The following is an 18,067-nucleotide window of genomic DNA, read 5'->3' on the forward strand; positions in this document are numbered from 1 at the left end:
AATAGAGGGGCTAGATCCGAAAATCTGAGAAAAATTTAAATCCTCTACTCCAGATTGGAGAACAATTGAACAACCAAATATTGTGAAACAACGATGTTTAGGAATAGCCATGGATATGAGAGAGAATCGTAAGCCTGTTAGAATAGCACAAGCTAATACAGGAGGAAGAGTGAGACACAATTTTCCTTGCCACTACTGTAAAAAGCCAGGTCATTTTCAAAGAGAGTGCAGGAAGAAGTTGGCAGATATAAAGTCAGGCAAATTTGTTCCCAGAAATAACCCTCCCCAAACGGACAACCAGCAGAAATCTACCATCATAGATGGTCCCATACCAGATTCAGATTGACTCGATGTGTTACAAACTTCCCTACCAGCTAGAAGACCTATGATACAGGTGAATGTGGGGGGGAGAGAGATTCCATTTTTGATAGATACAGGTGCAACTTCCTCAATTTTGAATCAAGATTTTCTTCCGAATCCGGAAGATATTTCAGAACAAACAACTTTTGCTGAGGGTTATGATGGGGTAATTCGAACACTGCCATATACTGTGCCCCTAGAGGTCTCATTAGGACCTAAATGTTTTGCATCCAGATTTTTGTATGCCAGAGGTGCCCCAACATGTCTGTTAGGAACTGATGTACTAAAGAAATTAGAAGCTAACATCAATTTTAGGGAAGATGGCACAGTTATGCTGACTATCCCTGATGATGCAGAATCATTAGAACAATATGTCAGAATTCAGGCTTTTGAGGATTATACTGAAGAAAAAGAGTACACTACAGATCTAGACCTCTCAATGATCCCAGAAACACTGTGGGCACAGGGTGACACTGATGTGGGATTATTGCATATTTCTCCTGTAAAATTATCTGTGCAACCAGGAACTGTTCTCCCACAGCTCAGACAATACCCTGTGAGTGCCCAGCAGGAATTAGCGATTACAAAACAGATAGAGGGATATAGAGAGAAAGGAGTTTTGGTAGAGATACAATCACCTGCTAACACTCCTCTGTATCCAGTCAAGAAGAGAACTCTTGATAAGGGTTCTATGCCCAAATATCGTATGGTACATGATCTAAGAGAAATAAACAAAGTTCTAGATCCAATCACCCCAGTTGTACCCAATCCTCATACGTTACTATCACAGATACCAGCCAGTTCTCAAGTATTTACTGTAATAGATCTTTCAAATGCATTTTTCTCGGTTCCTTTACACCAAGATAGTTGGCATTTGTTTGCATTTACATTTAAGGGCAAACAGTTGGCGTGGACACGCCTTCCACAGGGAATGATACACTCCCCTACTCTTTATTCAAATGCCCTACAAACAGTTCTTCAAAGGTTTGAACCTGAACCACAGGTAGTAATTTTACAGTATGTGGATGACATACTACTTTGCTGCCCAGATCTAGAAACCGCAGAAAGGTCCACTGTAAGTTTACTATGTTTTCTAGAAAAAGAAGGGTGTAAAGTGAATAGACAAAAGCTACAAGTTTGTCAGACCAAAGTGGTCTTTCTAGGTCATTGCATTTCTCAAGGTAAAAAGCATCTTACACCTCAAAGAACTGAAGCAATAAGACAGATGAATGAGCCTAGAAATCAAACAGCTACGAGCATTTTTAGGAATAGTGTCTCATTGTAGACAATGGATTATACATGCCAGTCAACTAATGCAACCACTGTATGACTGTGTAAAAAGTGAACCTTATTTGTTGACAAAAGAAGGTCAGATTTCGTTCCAACAATTAAAAGATGCCCTTGTTTCAGCTCCAGCGTTAGGGCTACCAGACTACACCAAACCATTTCAGCTTATGGCTGCAGAAGTTGATTCTCATGCTACAGGAGTTCTTACCCAGAAGCATGCAGGGAAACAAAGACCAATTGCATATCTTTCAGCAAGGTTAGATCCCGTAGCTAGAGCAGCGCCAACCTGTGTACGTGTAGTTGTTGCTGTCTCACTATTGTTGGACAAAGCATCAGAAATTGTCCTAGAGTATCCACTCACAGTTCAAACTACGCATGATGTTTATGGGATATTAAACCAGGTCCAACCAAAACACATTTCCATGGCCAGACATTTGCGGCTACAGTGTTCTTTGCTGCTCCCCTCTACTATCACATTTGCAAGGCTTCAGACTCTTAATTTAGCAACACTGCTACCTCTCGAGTCTGAAGGGGGGAATAAGGACACTGATCCACACGCAAATTTTTTCCCTACAGACACACATGATTGTACAGAGCTCATTTTACAAGAAACGGCAGGCTTACCCAATGTATCCGAAACACCACTTCAAAATCCAGATTTAGAGCTGTTTATAGACGGTAGTAGGTTTGCAGATGACACAGGTAACTTCCATACAGGGTATAATAATAATAATAATAATAATTTTATTTATATAGCGCCAACATATTCCGCAGCGCTTTACAACTTATAGAGGGGACTTATACAGACAACAGACATTACAGCATAACAGAAATCACAGTTCAAAACAGATACCAGGAGGAAAGAGGGCCCTGCTGCTCGCAAGCTTACAATCTATGAGGAAAAGGGGAGACACAAGAGGTGGATGGTAACAATTGCTTTAGTTATTTGGACCAGCCATAGTGTAAGGCTCGGGTGTTCATGTAAAGCTGCATGAACCAGTTAACTGCCTAAGTATGTAACAGTACAGACACAGAGGCTATTAACTGCATAAAGTGTATGAGAACATGATGGAGGAACGTGATTATGTTGTTGTTTTTTATTAATAGGCCACACAGGGATAATTAGGTTAATGCGTTGAGGCGGTAGGCCAATCTGAACAAATGAGTTTTTAGTGCACGCTTAAAACTGTGGGGATTGGGGATTAATTGTATTAACCTAGGTAGTGCATTCCAAAGAATCGGCGCCGCACGTGTAAAGTCTTGGAGACGGGAGTGGGAGGTTCTGATTATTGAGGATGCTAACCTGAGGTCATTAGCAGAGCGGAGGGCACGGGTAGGTTGGTAGACTGAGACCAGAGAGGAGATGTAGGGTGGTGCTGAGCCATGGAGTGCTTTGTGGATGAGGGTAGTAGTTTTGTACTGGATTCTGGATTGGATGGGTAGCCAGTGTAATGACTGGCACAAGGGTATGCAGTTGTGTCAGAATCTGAAACTCTCAAAGCAGAACCACTTCCACCAAAACAGTCTGCACAAGAAGCAGAACTAACAGCATTGATCGAAGCGCTAAAAATAGCTGAGAATCAGACAGCTAATATATACACTGATTCTAGGTATGCACATGGTATTGTGTTTGACTTTGGAGTAATCTGGAGAGCTAGAGGTTACATGACAGCGTCAGGACAACCTGTAAAACATGCTTCTTTGATCAAACAGATCTTAGAGGCTGCACAAGAAACAAAAGAAGTAGCAGTAATTAAGGTAGCTGCACATGTGAGACTCGACACTAGGGAATCTAGGGGAAATGATAGGGCTGATAAAGCAGCCAAAGCAGCAGCAGTCAAACCCTTACAACAGGTTCATACTGTAAACCTCACAGAAAATACTGAAGATAGACTGAGACAAGCACAGGAAGATGCAGGAGAAGAGGAGAGGGACAGGTGGAAAAAGGAAGGGGCAGAAGAACAAGCGGGAATTTGGAAGAAAGATGGACTAATATGTCTACCTAGAGCCTGGTACCCGATTGTAGTTGGTGGACTACACCACCCTACTCATGTGTCTGCAAATGCAATGACACTACTGGCAAAGCAAGTCTGGTTGGCTCCAGGTTTTGGCAACTACGCAAGAGACTATTGTGCTGCATGCGTTATATGCCTGGCACATAATCCCGGACAGACAACAAAGACCCCTATGAAGCACCACGTCCGACCTCTCTATCCGTTTCAGCGATTACAAATAGACTTTATCCAGCTGCCAAAAAGTAATGGGTATGAGTATGTGTTGGTGTGTGTGGACATGTTCTCAGGGTGGCCAGAGGCCTATCCAGTTCGGAAGGCTTCACCTAAAAACACTGCTGTAAAGCTAGTTGCCGAACTGATACCCCGTTACGGTCTCCCTGAAGTGATCGAGTCAGATAGGGGTACTCATTTCACTGGAGAAATATTTCAAAATGTACTGAAAATGTTGGGTGTTGAAAGTCAGTTACACACTCCGTACCATCCTCAAAGTTCTGGTAAGGTGGAACGCATGAATGGAACTTTAAAATTAAAAATACAGAAAGCCATGGCTGAAACAGGAAAGCCTTGGACAGAATGCCTTCCACTGGCCCTTTACTCAATACGCAATACCCCAAGGGGTAAGACTAAACTGTCTCCATATGAAATTTTGTTTGGCAGGACTGCCAATTTAGGATGTTATTTTCCACAGCAACTTGTGTTAAATATTGAGTCATTGACTTCTTATGTGCAAAATCTTCAGAAACAATTAACTAAGGTGCATGCACAAGTTTTTGCTTCCCTTCCAGATCCTGACAACACAGAAGGAAGTCACAAGTTGGAACCAGGTGATCAAGTCCATGTAAAAAGACACACCAGAAAGGCTCTAGAACCAAGGTTTGACGGACCCTTCCAAGTCCTGTTGACAACACCTACATCAGTCAAGCTTGAAGGAAAGGCATCATGGATACATGCAAGCCATTGCAAAAAAAGCAGTATAAACTCATGATATTGATGTTAATAATGATAACCTCAACGGAGGCGTGGGATAGACTGAATTCTCTAGCCCCTTTGAACAATAGATTCGTACAACATCATAGAAAATTAGTGCATGACTTGTTAAACAATACACAAACCCTGACAGATTGTTGGATCTGTACCCATTCACCGGTATCAGCCATAAGTATACCTTTTCTAGCAGTTCCCGTATCAGCAGAAGAAATATTCGCTTGGCCTAATTGTTCAGACAACCTGGCCAACAACCAAACTGGTAATGCTAGGCTGTGGAATACTACAATCGCCATACCAATTGTGGGATGGGTAGAATTTCCTTGGTGGCAGGGTAATCTTTCAGGGACTAGTACACGTCTACAATATTTAGCATTTAATGGAGGAAAATGGGTACCTAGGAATAAGACTGGATTAACTAATTTAGGACAGGTCCCCACAGAAAATCTACAGCTCAGTTTCAGTACAACCGCCGATCCCTCTGATGCTTTCAAACCTGTAGTATTGGAAAGATACATACACAATAGAAATTGGGAACATTCTGAGTTGTTCCCTCAAGGTAATGCAAGCGATTGTACAAGCAAACCGGGGAACCTGGTTTGTAATGAATCTGATGAGTATGTCAATGGAATGCCTGTATGTGGGAATCCCGCAGCCGGGTACTGTAGCCCCTTGGGACAAAAACCCTCTTGGTGTATGCTTCAGGATGTATCTAGATTTGTGGATTTGGCTCACAGATTGGTATTGCAGCACTCAGCTCTATGGGATCTGCCTGAAGGTACATTTTGGATATGCGGAGAAGGAGCATATAAATGGCTTCCCGTAGGTATAAAGGGTACTTGTACATTAGGACGCCTAACCCCAGCTACATTCATAATTTCAAATAAACAAGTGAATATGCAAGCCGTGCCCAAGCACACACTATATAAAAGAGCTGCAGATAACTCACCACGTCCCTCGGGGAGGCCACATATAGTACAAATGGGAATTCCTAACAAAATTGCTAGTACCATTTTTTATTTATCCTATGTTAACACAAATGTGGGATAAATTAGTTAGAGCCACGGATTATTTAGATGATCAGATCTGGGATATATTGGATATACTAAACACTAGTATAGCTGTACAGAATCAGCTTATAATAGTCGTCAACCAACATACCCTGGTATTGGATTACCTAACTGCCTCACAAGGGGGTATGTGTCAAATCATCGGACCCACCTGCTGTCATTATATAGACCCGAATAGTACTATGAGTATGACATTTAAATTAAAGGACGTACAACGACTCAGAGATCAGTATGACAAAGATAATGACCAGAATAAGGATAGCTGGTGGTCAGATACCTTTTCTTTTCTTAACCCAGCCAACTGGTTCAGAGGAATCGGTGGGTGGGTTGCTGGGATTATGCAGAGCATAATACATATAGTTATGATTATTGTAGTCATATACGTACTATTCCAGATTGTGCTCAAGGGTATCTCAGTATGCACAGATAAACTTTGTGTAATAGATGCAAGAGTATAAATTTTTTTTTTCTTTATTCTTATGTTATCCTCTAGTGATTCTAATTAATATTACCGTACTAATTTTTGTTTTTATATTTTAGTATACTGCTAAAGAAGAAAATAATTTGCGATAGAAGAATTAATACTAGATTTGATTCTCTTATTAATAATATAAGTGTGTGCATGTGTAATACCAAAAATAAAGGCTTTGTCTTTGGCCCTGTGGTAATAAAAAAAGAATATGTCAAAGGGGGGAATTGTGGAGATCAGACTGAAAGAATCCATTGTGTCTTTCTCCTGAGACATCTGGCTTATATCAGGAAACTTAAGCAAAGTTGACATTTCCTTTTATGGACGCATTCCTTCTTGATATTGTAACCTTTTACCTACATACCAGAAACTGTACCTTATCTCTAGTATAGACTGTTTTTGTAAAAGGATGTGAAATATGAGCGCTTGTGCGCATGTCTGTAAATGAATAACTCTTTTCTATATAAAGGAGGGGTAGAGCCCAGTGAGTCAGACGTGCTCCTGGGCTTCCCCTGTATATGATCACACAACCTTTTGTGCTGCGTGTCATTTTACTCGGATCCCTACCTCTAGTAAGCCAGGGACTGAGAAGGACTTAACATCAGGATAAACTCAATCACATTACTTATAAACACAGTACACATGAGATTATGCTGCAGCGCAGGTGTCACGGCTGGCGCTGCATGCAGAAGGGTTTTTTTCAGTATATACATATAATATTCATTATATAAACTAGGGAGCAGGTCAGTGAGGGATCAGTGACCTATCAGAAGCCATACACATGAATACCTAAGCAGAGCCCCATATGAAGACCCACCATAGGTGCCCCTCAAGCACGGGCATATCATTAACTCAAAACTGAAAATAAAGATTAAACAACAACCACAAGACAGATTTCATCACCCCAGGTATCATTTTAATCAGTATAACGGCGCCGACATGACACTGTGTGTAGGTAACTGTGCACAATCCTGATGACAGGTTCCCTTTAAGGACAGCGTTTTGGTTTTTATGGGTCTATGAATGACATAGACTGACCCCAATGTACATATTAGAAAATCAGATACAACAAATAAAAACTAAAGTTGCAAGTGCGGCCATTTTTAAACAGTAAAATGTCGCACATGACACTGATAATAGTAATTCGAACCTTAAATCAGAACATTTCCATGTTGAAGTTACCTGTGATATTGGGACTTGCAATGGCTCATGAAAGCTTTTTGTGAATTCACTGATCTGTGAAACGGAATGGTGGATACAGTCTTCAACCCATTTCCTAAACTGTGGTTCAGGAGCTGTACTGCACTGCATCTGTAGAGGAATAATATAATGCATTCATTGAAATTGGTTAAAATAATATACATGCTAATTATAAAAATAAAATATATTCTTATCGATCATACTTGTTTCGAGAAATCTCATCTAAGAGGCTAAAACATCAACATCAAATGAACCCCTCTGATAATCAATATAATTGGCACAAATATGCAGTGTTAAATTAAGAATAATCTTTATTTTTATATAGCGCTAACATATTCCACAGCGCTTTACAGACATTATCATCGCTGTCCCCAATGGGGCTCACAGTCTAAATTCCCTATCAGTATGTCTTTGGAATGTGGGAGGAAGCCGGAGTACCCAGAGGAAACCCACGCAAACACGGAGAGAACATACAAACTCTTAGCAGATGTTGTCCACGGTGGGATTTGAACCCAGGACTCCAGCGCTGCAAGGCTGCTGTGCTAACCACTGAGCCACCATGCTGCCCATAAATTGTTAAATATTAGAATTTTTGTAACATACTAGTGGACTTACCAGTTTAGATCAGGTCTATTTGGTTTAACTGTTTGTTGGTTGTGTGTGGTTAAACTTTGTTTGCTACCGATATAAAGTTAACATTTCTGAGTTGTTATGCACAGAAATGTTACCGTATATCTCAAATGTGATACCCTGAAGAGATTTAAAGAATACTTTTAAATTCCTTTTTTTGTGAACACTTGAAGAACAGTACGTCCTAGAAAGTCATAACCTGGAGTAAAACCTTCCAGAGCTCATGATTTACTGATGTTGCAAATTTGGGACTGATTGATCTTTCTGTTTAGCCATAAATTAATATTTGAGTCTGTATTACAGTTTTTGTGGGGGTTAACATCTACTTGTTTAGGGAGGCAGAACAATACCATGCTACCTACTCACCAGTGTCGCCGAGAGCAGCGCTGTACAGAAATGTACAGGGTGATGTGGGCTGTACCATCAATGGAAGAGTCAATGAATGAAGCCTGTGCTCAAATTACTATTTTAGAAATAGGCTTCTTTTCACAAAACTAATCTTGACACTCAAAACCCCTAAACAAATGACCTTTTATTATCGGTATGGTATTTATTTATTACTAGATGGTGGCCCGATTCTAACGCATTGGGTATTCTAGAATATGTATGTATGTATGTATGTATGTATGTATGTATGTATGTATGTATGTACAGTATGTATGTATGTCGCGCTGTGAGTGGGGGTTAAATTCAGCGCCAATATCGCTGATTGGTAGCGCCCGGCTGGCCGATCAGCGAAGCATGGTTCAATTCTGGTGCCAATTCGCGGCCGGACTGCGCCTGTCGCTGATTGGTAGCTCACGGCCGGCCGCGACCAATCACTGAATCGGTGTTTAAATCCCGTGCCAATATTGCTGATTGGTCGCACCTGGTCGGCCGCGACCAATCAGCGAAGCGTCGTTTAAATCCCGCATCAATTCACGGCTGGACTGCATCTGTCGCTGATCGGTCGCAGGATGTTGGGGGTTCGGGGCGCTGGATGTCGGGGGTTTGGGGTGCAGGATATAGTACAGCCACATAGTATATAACACAGACAGCCACGTAGTATGGAGCAGAGCCACACAGTATGGAGCAGAGCCACACAGTATGGAGCAGAGCCACACAGTATGGAGCAGAGCCACACAGTATGGAGCAGAGCCACACAGTATGGAGCAGAGCCACACAGTATGGAGCAGAGCCACATAGTATGGAGCAGAGCCACATAGTATGGAGCAGAGCCACATAGTATGGAGCAGAGCCACGTGGTATATAGCAGCCACGTGGTATATAACACAGCCCACGCAGTATATAACACTGCCCACGTAGTATATATCAGTCACGCAGTATATAACATAGCCCACGTAGTATACAGCAGTGTGGGCACCATATCTCTGTTAAAAAAAAAAAAAGAATTAAAATAAAAAATAGTTATATACCCACCCTCCGGCGTCCACCGATGTGCGCGAGCGGCGAGGCTGCTGCCAGCTTCCATTCCCAGTGATGCATTGCAAAATTACCCAGATGACTTAGCGGTCTCGCGAGACCGCTAAGTCATCTGGGTAATTTCGCAATGCATCTCTGGGAACGGAAGCTGGCGGCAGCCTCACCGCTTGCGCGCATCGGTGGACAGCGGAGATTGAGAATAGCACCATTTTTTCTTTTTTTGTTTATTAACCCCTTCATAACCTTGGGATTTTCCTTTTTCCGTGTTCGTTTTTCGCTTCCCTCCTTCCCAGAGCCATGACTTTTTTATTTTTCCGTCAATTTGGCCATGTGAGGGCTTATTTTTTGCGGGACGAGTTGTACTTTTGAACGACATCATTGCTTTTACCATGTCGTGTACTAGAAAACGGGAAAAAAATCCAAGTGCGATGAAATTGCAAAAAAAGTGCAGTCCCACACTTGTTTTTTGTATGGCTTTTTTGCTAGGTTCACTAAATGCTAAAACTGACCTGCGATTATGATTCTCCAGGTCAGTACGAGTTCATAGACACCTAACATGTCTAGGTTATTTTTTGTCTAAGTGGTGAAAAAAATTCCAAACTTTGCTAAAAAAAAATAAAAATAATAATAATTGCACCATTTTCCGATACTCGTAGCGTCTCCATTTTTCATGATCTGGGGTCGGTTGAGGGCTTATTTTTTGCGTTCCGAGCTGGCGTTTTTAATGATACCATTTGGGTGCAGATATGTTCTTTTGATCGCCCATTATTGCATTTTAATGCAATGTCGCAGCAACCAAAAAAACGTAATTCTGGCATTTCGAATTTTTTTCTCGTTACGCCGTTTAGCGATCAGGTTAATGCTTTTTTTATTGATAGATCGGGCGATTCTGAACACGGCGATACCAAATATGTGTAGGTTTGATTATTTTTTTATTAATTTATTTTGAATGGGGCGAAAGGGGGGTGATTTAAACTTTTATATTTTTTTCACATTTTTTTTCACATTTTTTTTCACTTTTTTTTTTTTTTACTTTTGCCATGCTTCAATAGCCTCCATGGGAGGCTAAAAGCTGGCACAACACGATCGGCTCTGCTACATAGCAGCGATCATCAGATCGCTGCTATGCAGCAGAAATGCAGGTGTGCTGTGAGCGCCGACCACAGGGGATCAGCTGCCGAGGATCAGTAACCATAGAGGTCTCAAGGACCTCTATGGTTACTATTCAGAAGCATCGCCGACCTCCGATCATGTGACGGGGGTCGGCGATGCGCTCATTTCCGGCCGCCCGGCCGGAAGCGCCGGTTAAATGCCGGTCTGCGTTTGACAGCGGCATTTAACTAGTTAATAGCGGTGGGTGAATCGCGATTTCACCTGCCACTATTGCGGGCACATGTCAGCTGTTCAAAACAGCTGACATGTCCCGGCTTTGATGCGGGCTCACCGGAGCCCTGCATCAAAGCAGGGGATCTGACCTTGGACGTACTATCCCGTCCGAGGTCAGAAAGGGGTTAAATATTTTTAACATTATATCTTTTTTCTATTGATGCTGCAGACTGTTACACCGCGTTGTGCGGTGGACGCTGACCGGGGGGAGTATGGTAGGGGCACCGACTGCAGGGGAGTAGGGAGCGGCCATTTCGCGGCCCGCGACCAATCAGTGACTTGGGATTTCCATGACAGACAGACAAACAGACGGAAGTGCCCCTTAGACGATTATGTATATGGACTAGTATTTTTCAACCTCCCTTCCTTCTTCTTTCCCCTACTCTACTTCCCTCTCCTTTGTCCCTCCTTTATTACCACTCATCCTTCCTCCATCACGCTTTTTCATTATTTTACCTTTCTTTTTTTTAATGGTCCATTTCCGCCTGCCTACCTAGCCTTTCTTCCTCACATTTATCAACACATCCTCTCACCAATACTTCCTCTTTTCTCTCCTTCCTTTTTCCCTACCCTGTCTCTTTTCCTCTGTCTTTCTTAGACTTCCTACCTCCCATTCTCAATCCCTCTTTTCTTCAATCCTTCTGACCTTCCTCTGTCCCTATCAATCCCTCTACCACCTTTTCCTTCTTTCATTCCTTTCTCTCAGCTTTTCTTTCCTCTCCATTTCATTCCCATCCTACTCCTGCATTCACCCTCATCCATACTTGTTTCTTAGGCTGCTTTCACACATCAGGTTTTTTGTTTCAGGCAAATTCCGGATCTTCCGCCAAAAAACGGATTTGAAAACCGGAGAAACCGGATCCGGCTTTTCCCCCGTTGAATATTATTGGTGCCGGATTGCCCAGCGTTCCTTCTGGTTTGATGCCGGATCCGGCGGCGAGTCGATTCCGGCGTCTGGGAAAAACGTCTACTGTAACGTTTTTGGTCTCCGGCGAAAAAGCCGGAAAGTCCGGATCCGGCCTTTTGCAACAATGCATCTCAATGGACGCCGGAAAGTGCCGGATCCTGAAGAAGTCGGATCCGGCGGCCGGATCCGGCTTTTTACACTGAGCATGCTCCAAAAACTATGGTCAGCCCCCTGGACTATATATAAAGCAGGGCCATGAGGCCTTCATCCATTTCCAGACAAAAAGCAGAAGAGCCAACACCCTGCCAAGACGGAAGGAGCCAGAAACCTGCCAGAGAGCCTGCCACAGAGCTGAGAGCCAACCACAGAGCCAGCCACAGAGCTGAGAGCCTGCCACAGAGCTGAGAGCCTGCCACAGAGCCGAGAGCCTGCCACAGAGCCAGCCACAGAGCCTGCCACAGAGCAGAGAGCCTTCCACAGCCTGCCACAGAGCCTGCCACAGAACGGAGAGCCTGCCACAGCCTGCCACAGAGCTGAGAGCCAGCCACAGAGCCTGCCACAGAGTTGAGAGCCTGCCACACAGCTGAGAGCCTGCCACAGAGCTGAGAGCCAACCACAGAGCCAGCCACAGAGCTGAGAGCCTGCCACAGAGCAAAGAGCCTGCCACAGAGCCTGCCACAGAGCAGAGAGCCTGCCACAGCCTGCCACAGAGCCATGAGCCTGCCACAGAGCTGAGAGCCAGCCACAGAGCCTGCCACAGAACGGAGAGCCTGCCACAGCCTGCCACAGAGCTGAGAGCCAGCCACAGAGCCTGCCACAGAGCTGAGAGCCTGCCACAGAGCTGAGAGCCTGCCACAGAGCTGAGAGCCAGCCACAGAGCCTGACACACAGCTGAGAGCCTGCCACAGAGCTGAGAGCCAGCCACAGAGCCTGCCACAGAGCGGAGAGCCTGCCACAGCCTGCCAGAGCTGAGAGCCAGCCCCAGAACCTGCCACAGAGCGGAGAGCTTGCCACAGCCTGCCACAGAGCTGAGAGCCAGCCACAGAGCCTGACACAGAGCTGAGAGCCTGCCACAGAGCTGAGAGCCTGCCACAGCGCTGAGAGCCAGCCACAGCGCTGAGAGCCAGCCACAGCGCTGAGAGCCAGCCACAGCGCTGAGAGCCAGCCACAGAGCCTGCCACAGAGCGGAGAGTCTGCCACAGCCTGCCACAGAGCTGAGAGCCAGCCACAGAGCCTGCCACAGAGCTGAGAGCCTGCCACAGAGCCGAGAGCCTGCCACAGAGCTGAGAGCCTGCCACAGAGCTGAGAGCCAGCCACAGAACCTGCCACAGAGCGGAGAGCTTGCCACAGCCTGCCACAGAGCTGAGAGCCAGCCACACAGGTTGCCACAGAGCTGAGAGCCTGCTACAGCCTGCCACAGAGCTGAGAGCCATGTCTTCGGGGAGCCCTCCTCATCGTTGTCAACGCACAGAGGTAAATATGAACATAAGTTCTCTTGCTCCATCGTTGCTGAGTGTGAGTGTGTGTGTGTGTGTGTGTGTGTGTGTGTGTGTGTGTATCTATAATGTATTTTTTAATCTTTCATCGTAGGAAGCTGATGAAGCTGACTCCACAGTAGAAGAGGTGCTCTCCGAAGAAGAGGGAAGGTTGTGGAGAAACACACGGAGAGGGCTCACAATTGGTATGTATCTGTCATGTATTGTGGAAACACACCCTACACTACACACAAAACATAACACAAGATACAACACAAGATACAACAAAACACATAGAAACTGATACTTTCAAACCTCACACAACACATACAAAACATATAGATCACATGGCACACAACACATAGAATGGCTACCAATAAGCACATAATTTTTTTCATTTTTCTTCTAGAGTTTGGAATCTGGTGCCCAAGCAAGAGGTCCTTCCAGTGGCTCCCAGGGTCGTCGGCGTAATTCTCGTGGCGGCCGGCGTCGTGTAGGTTTTTTATTTTTGGGGGGAGGTTAGCAATGTTTCAAATTTGGTGTTAATTTTCTTTCCCCCTTTTCAAACAGGTTTCACAGCGTGCTCAAGATTCAGATGGTGAGGAGGTCGGCCTTGATATTGACCTCCTCATCAATCTTGTCAGAGACAGGGAGCCGTTGTTGAACATGGGTGACCGCCGCCATGCTGATCTCTCAGTGACCCGTCGACTCTGGGAGCAAATCTGTCGCGAACTGATACCGAGGTGGGAGGACCTTGATGATCGGGCCCAGATTAAAGAACGTAAGTATCCTCAGTTCAGTTTTGGTGATGCATTCCAAAATGCTGTTTCTAAACAATTGTCTTTCTCCTTTAAACAGGTGAGTGGATTGTGAAAAGGTGGCTGTCGATCAGGGATCGCTTTAAGAAGGAGTTCAACAAAGAGATGCGGGCCCCGAGTGGATCTGGAGGACGCAGGAGCACGTACAAATATGCAAGGGCCCTGTCGTTCCTCAGGTCAACGATGGTCACCCGAAGGTAAATATTACCCACCACATGTTTTACATGTCTAAACCTCTTTTGCTCTTTCAGCCAGGTCCATGCAATGACAGTATACTAATATTTTGTCCATCCCCACCACCAACCCATTCCTCTCTGCACACTCCCACTGTCGAAGTGTCCCTATCCGACAGCCCCTCCAACAGTATCTCCACCCCGACGTATGAAAACCTTTATTAAACAACCAAAAAAACATACAGGTAACTAATGTTTAATAAAACTTTTTGGTTTAAAACTCTCTTCATTAGGGACAATTACAATTACACTTTTGTTAAACAAGGTTTATTGGTAACAGATAAAGTACTTTGAGTACAACCCAAACAGATGCACATCTTGGATAAAAATTAAAAACAAACAGGTACCCAACATTGCTAAAAGGTAAACCCAAAGAGGCACACAACATGGGTAAAAGGTAAAAAACAAACAGGTACCCAACATTGCTAAAAGGTAAAAAACCAAACTAGTACACAACATGGGTAAAGGTAAAAACAACAGGTACACAACATGGGTAAAGGACAGTTATTACTAGGTACATACAAAGTGTTTAAACTCTCTCATCCTGCCAGTGTATTCTTCCTTGGGGTGAAATGAAATATTCTGCAAAGTGATCCCGTATTCTGGAAACTGTGGCAGAACTTTTGTATGTCTGGTTGCTATAATCCACCAAGGTGGTTTCGGAAGAGTGGTCCTCAATGGAAAGCTGTTCCTTGGATATAACATAATTGTGTAGGACAACACACGCTTTCACCACCTCATCCACAGTGTCTGTCTTCAAGTTAATGGATGTCAGTAGAACTCTCCATTTGGCAGTTAGGATCCCAAACACACACTCCACCATTCTCCTTGCACGTGTGAGTCTGTAGTTGAAAATTCTTTTAGTATTGGTTAATCCACGGCTGGAGTAGGGTTTCAAAAGATGCTCGGAAAGCTGAGAAGCTTCATCCCCAACATATACAAATGGCATTGGTGGCTCAGAGGTTTGAGGAAGTGGTCTTGGGGGGGGGGAAATTGAAAGGTTTGTCCATATAAATGCCGCCCCATAGAAGACAGTTTGAAAACTTGCGAATCATTAGAACGGCCATACGCCCCAATGTCCACCGCTACAAATTTATAATCCGCATCAGCAATGGCCATCAGCACTATGGAAAAGTACTTCTTGTAGTTGAAATACTGAGATCCAGAACCAGCCGGTTTCACAATACGGATGTGTTTCCCGTCCACCGCACCCAAGCAATTGGGAAACTGGCACTCTTCCAGGAATCTGTCAGCTACTTCCAACCATGTCTGCATTGTGGGATGTGGAATGTATTCTTCATGCAGAGAGTCCCACAGTGCACGGCAAGTGTGCCTCACTATTCCTGATATGGTTGAAATGCCCAGTCTGAACTGAAAATGTAATGAAGACAGGGATTCACCAGTTGCTAGGAATCTGTGAACAAAAGCAAGGCAGAAATTACTGCAAATTCAAAATATCAATCAATGAAAGTGCGCTACAAGAGTAGATACAAAAAGAATGCTTACCGGAGAGTGACCATCAGACGCTCAGCCGGGGTTATGGAGAATCGGCAATAGGTATCACTCCTTATCAGATGTTCAACCCGCTCCACCAATATATCAAAGTTCTCCGCTTTCATCCGAACATAGCTGAAAAACTTGTCAGGGTCACCTCGAAGCTCCATATACAAAGTGGAAAAGACTCCCCGGGTCATTCTCTGTGCCGTGATGGGGTGGATCCACAAACGGCGTCGTCGCAGACGCATGACACGCTGTCTCTCTCGCTCTTTCTCAATAACAATTGCTTTCAATCGATTCGCCTCTGTGATGAAATCCACGTTATTCTGCAGAATCTTTGCAATAATGCCGTCCATCTTGCTCTGTATCTTGCTCCTCTCCAACTCGTCACAGATGTGGGAACACTGTATATATAGTTTTACGCCGGCCAATCATCACCGCCTTTCAGGGGGCGTTTTTAAAAGCCAGATACGTAAAAAAACGGAAAGAAAACCGGACGAACCGGATGGCAACTGGATGAGATGGATCTGGTTTTTCCGTCTCATCCGGTTTCCTGAAAAAAAAAACCGGATCCGGCGATGCGGCGCGACGCCGGAAACGGCATCCGGCAAAAAACCTGATGTATGAAAGCAGCCTTACTTCTTTCTTTATCTTTTTCAATTTCCTGAATTCAGCTGTTTTTGCCTGAGACAATAGAACTATACATGGTACAGAGTGAAATGAATGTAGTGGAATTCTGTATATGCAATCCACAGAAAAGCCCGCCCTTCAGAATTAGAGATGGCCATTGTGGTGGCCCTCAGCTCTGCCCACCCTACCCATCTCAGTGCAATGCCTACCCTACCCATCTCAGTGCAATGCCTACCCTACCCATCTCATTGCAATCTATAGTGGACTTTTGAATACACTATTGCTCATAGACTGTATATTCTGTATAAAAGCAATGAGTCTATGAGCAATATACTGTATATTTTGCTTATATTTATTTATTTTTATTACCTGAGAAGAATGTTCTTCTGCTGCAAAAGATCCTTGAACAGCCAAATCTTTCTGCACAGCAATGAAACTGAGGAAAATACTATGAAGCAACTGATAGGACAGCTGGATGCAGCTGGGCAGCTCAGACAACAGCATGGAATGAATGGTCTTGTATGTGTTCACTATGTCCTCCTCTTCCCATGTCATCTTTCCAGTTTCACTGTGCCTCTCCTCCAAATTCTCATAGTCTAAAAGTTTATCCATTCTCTTCCGGATCAGGTTCTTTGGTCCCCTTAAGTATTCTGAAAGGTTACTCAGAGGCTGCAGAACCATTATTTGCAGTCTACTTTTCTGTAAGAAGAAGGTGATATCAGAATTTAGAGAACAAATTGAATAGAAAAATGAATCAAATCATGTTCTCATACAACAATTTACATATACAATCATCAGTAAGTGAAGCTACTAAAAATATTACAATTATCAAAGCAAGTCCTATAATGCTGAAGAATTGTCATACACTAGCAAATTAGAAAAGGTGAAAGATTTCTAGAATTTGATGAAAGTGCTGATGCCAGACTCCTCTGGCAGAGGCTTATTATTGAGTGCCAAAGGATCGGCTGTTGTGGAGGACATTGCTGGAGTTGGTGGGGCTATTCTAGTGAGAGCCTTTGCTGGATTCCTATCAACCTGGTAAGAAACAGGAAACAATGACTGCCGTGCTGAGCTCGGAGAGTCGAGTTGGGATGGACCACTTTGGCGATGCCCAGGAGGAGCTGCAGTGTAAGGCTAGTTTCCACTGAGTTAGAAGGGTTGACAGGTTCATTCTGTTGCATGGCTCTTTCCAATGACTAGGAATCCAAAAGGAGGGAAGTCCTGACCTAGTGGTGTGGATGCTATGTGACAACGGACAAGTTAAAGATTCCCAACTCACATCAGGACTACAAGATCCCAGATACTTTCAGTTGCATCACATCTAATGTAGGGTACTTAATTATATGTACCAAATGTCCAACTGGGGGATCTGTATGTAGGTGGGACAGGACAAAAACTTAGAACAAGGATAAATTGTCATTGCCACAGAATAAAAAAAATAGATCTACCTAAGGTCAAACATTTTTATAACTCTGATCACAGCATCATAAACATGAAATTGCTGGTATTGAAATCTAACTTCACATCCCAAAGAGAGAGAAGAATCTGGGAGTACAAACTTATGATGACCTTTGACACATTCAGAGCAGGAATGAATTTGTTGCATGTATTAATTTCTTTTTCATCCATTAAGGAATGAACTGCTCAGACTTTTTGAGGGCATCACAACCATGGATCAGACCTT

At 43.9% G+C, this 18,067-nt stretch overlaps 1 protein-coding gene across 6 annotated transcripts in view; it reads right to left on the reverse strand.

Annotated features, from left to right (window-relative positions):
• The window catches only part of ARHGEF37 (Rho guanine nucleotide exchange factor 37), a 172,807-nt gene that overhangs the window by 25,178 nt on the left and 129,562 nt on the right, over positions 1-18,067 (reverse strand). For all 6 annotated transcript variants that reach the window (XM_077265751.1, XM_077265756.1, XM_077265757.1 and 3 more), the window contains 2 exons: positions 16,753-17,082; positions 7,368-7,496 (listed from right to left, as the gene is read on the reverse strand). In XM_077265751.1, the coding sequence (XP_077121866.1) occupies positions 7,368-7,496; positions 16,753-17,082 (459 nt within the window). The remainder of the gene's footprint in view (positions 1-7,367; positions 7,497-16,752; positions 17,083-18,067) is intronic.

The sequence above is a fragment of the Ranitomeya variabilis genome, chromosome 5 (assembly GCF_051348905.1).
Source record: "Ranitomeya variabilis isolate aRanVar5 chromosome 5, aRanVar5.hap1, whole genome shotgun sequence".
In the NCBI taxonomy this organism is placed as follows: domain Eukaryota; kingdom Metazoa; phylum Chordata; class Amphibia; order Anura; family Dendrobatidae; genus Ranitomeya; species Ranitomeya variabilis.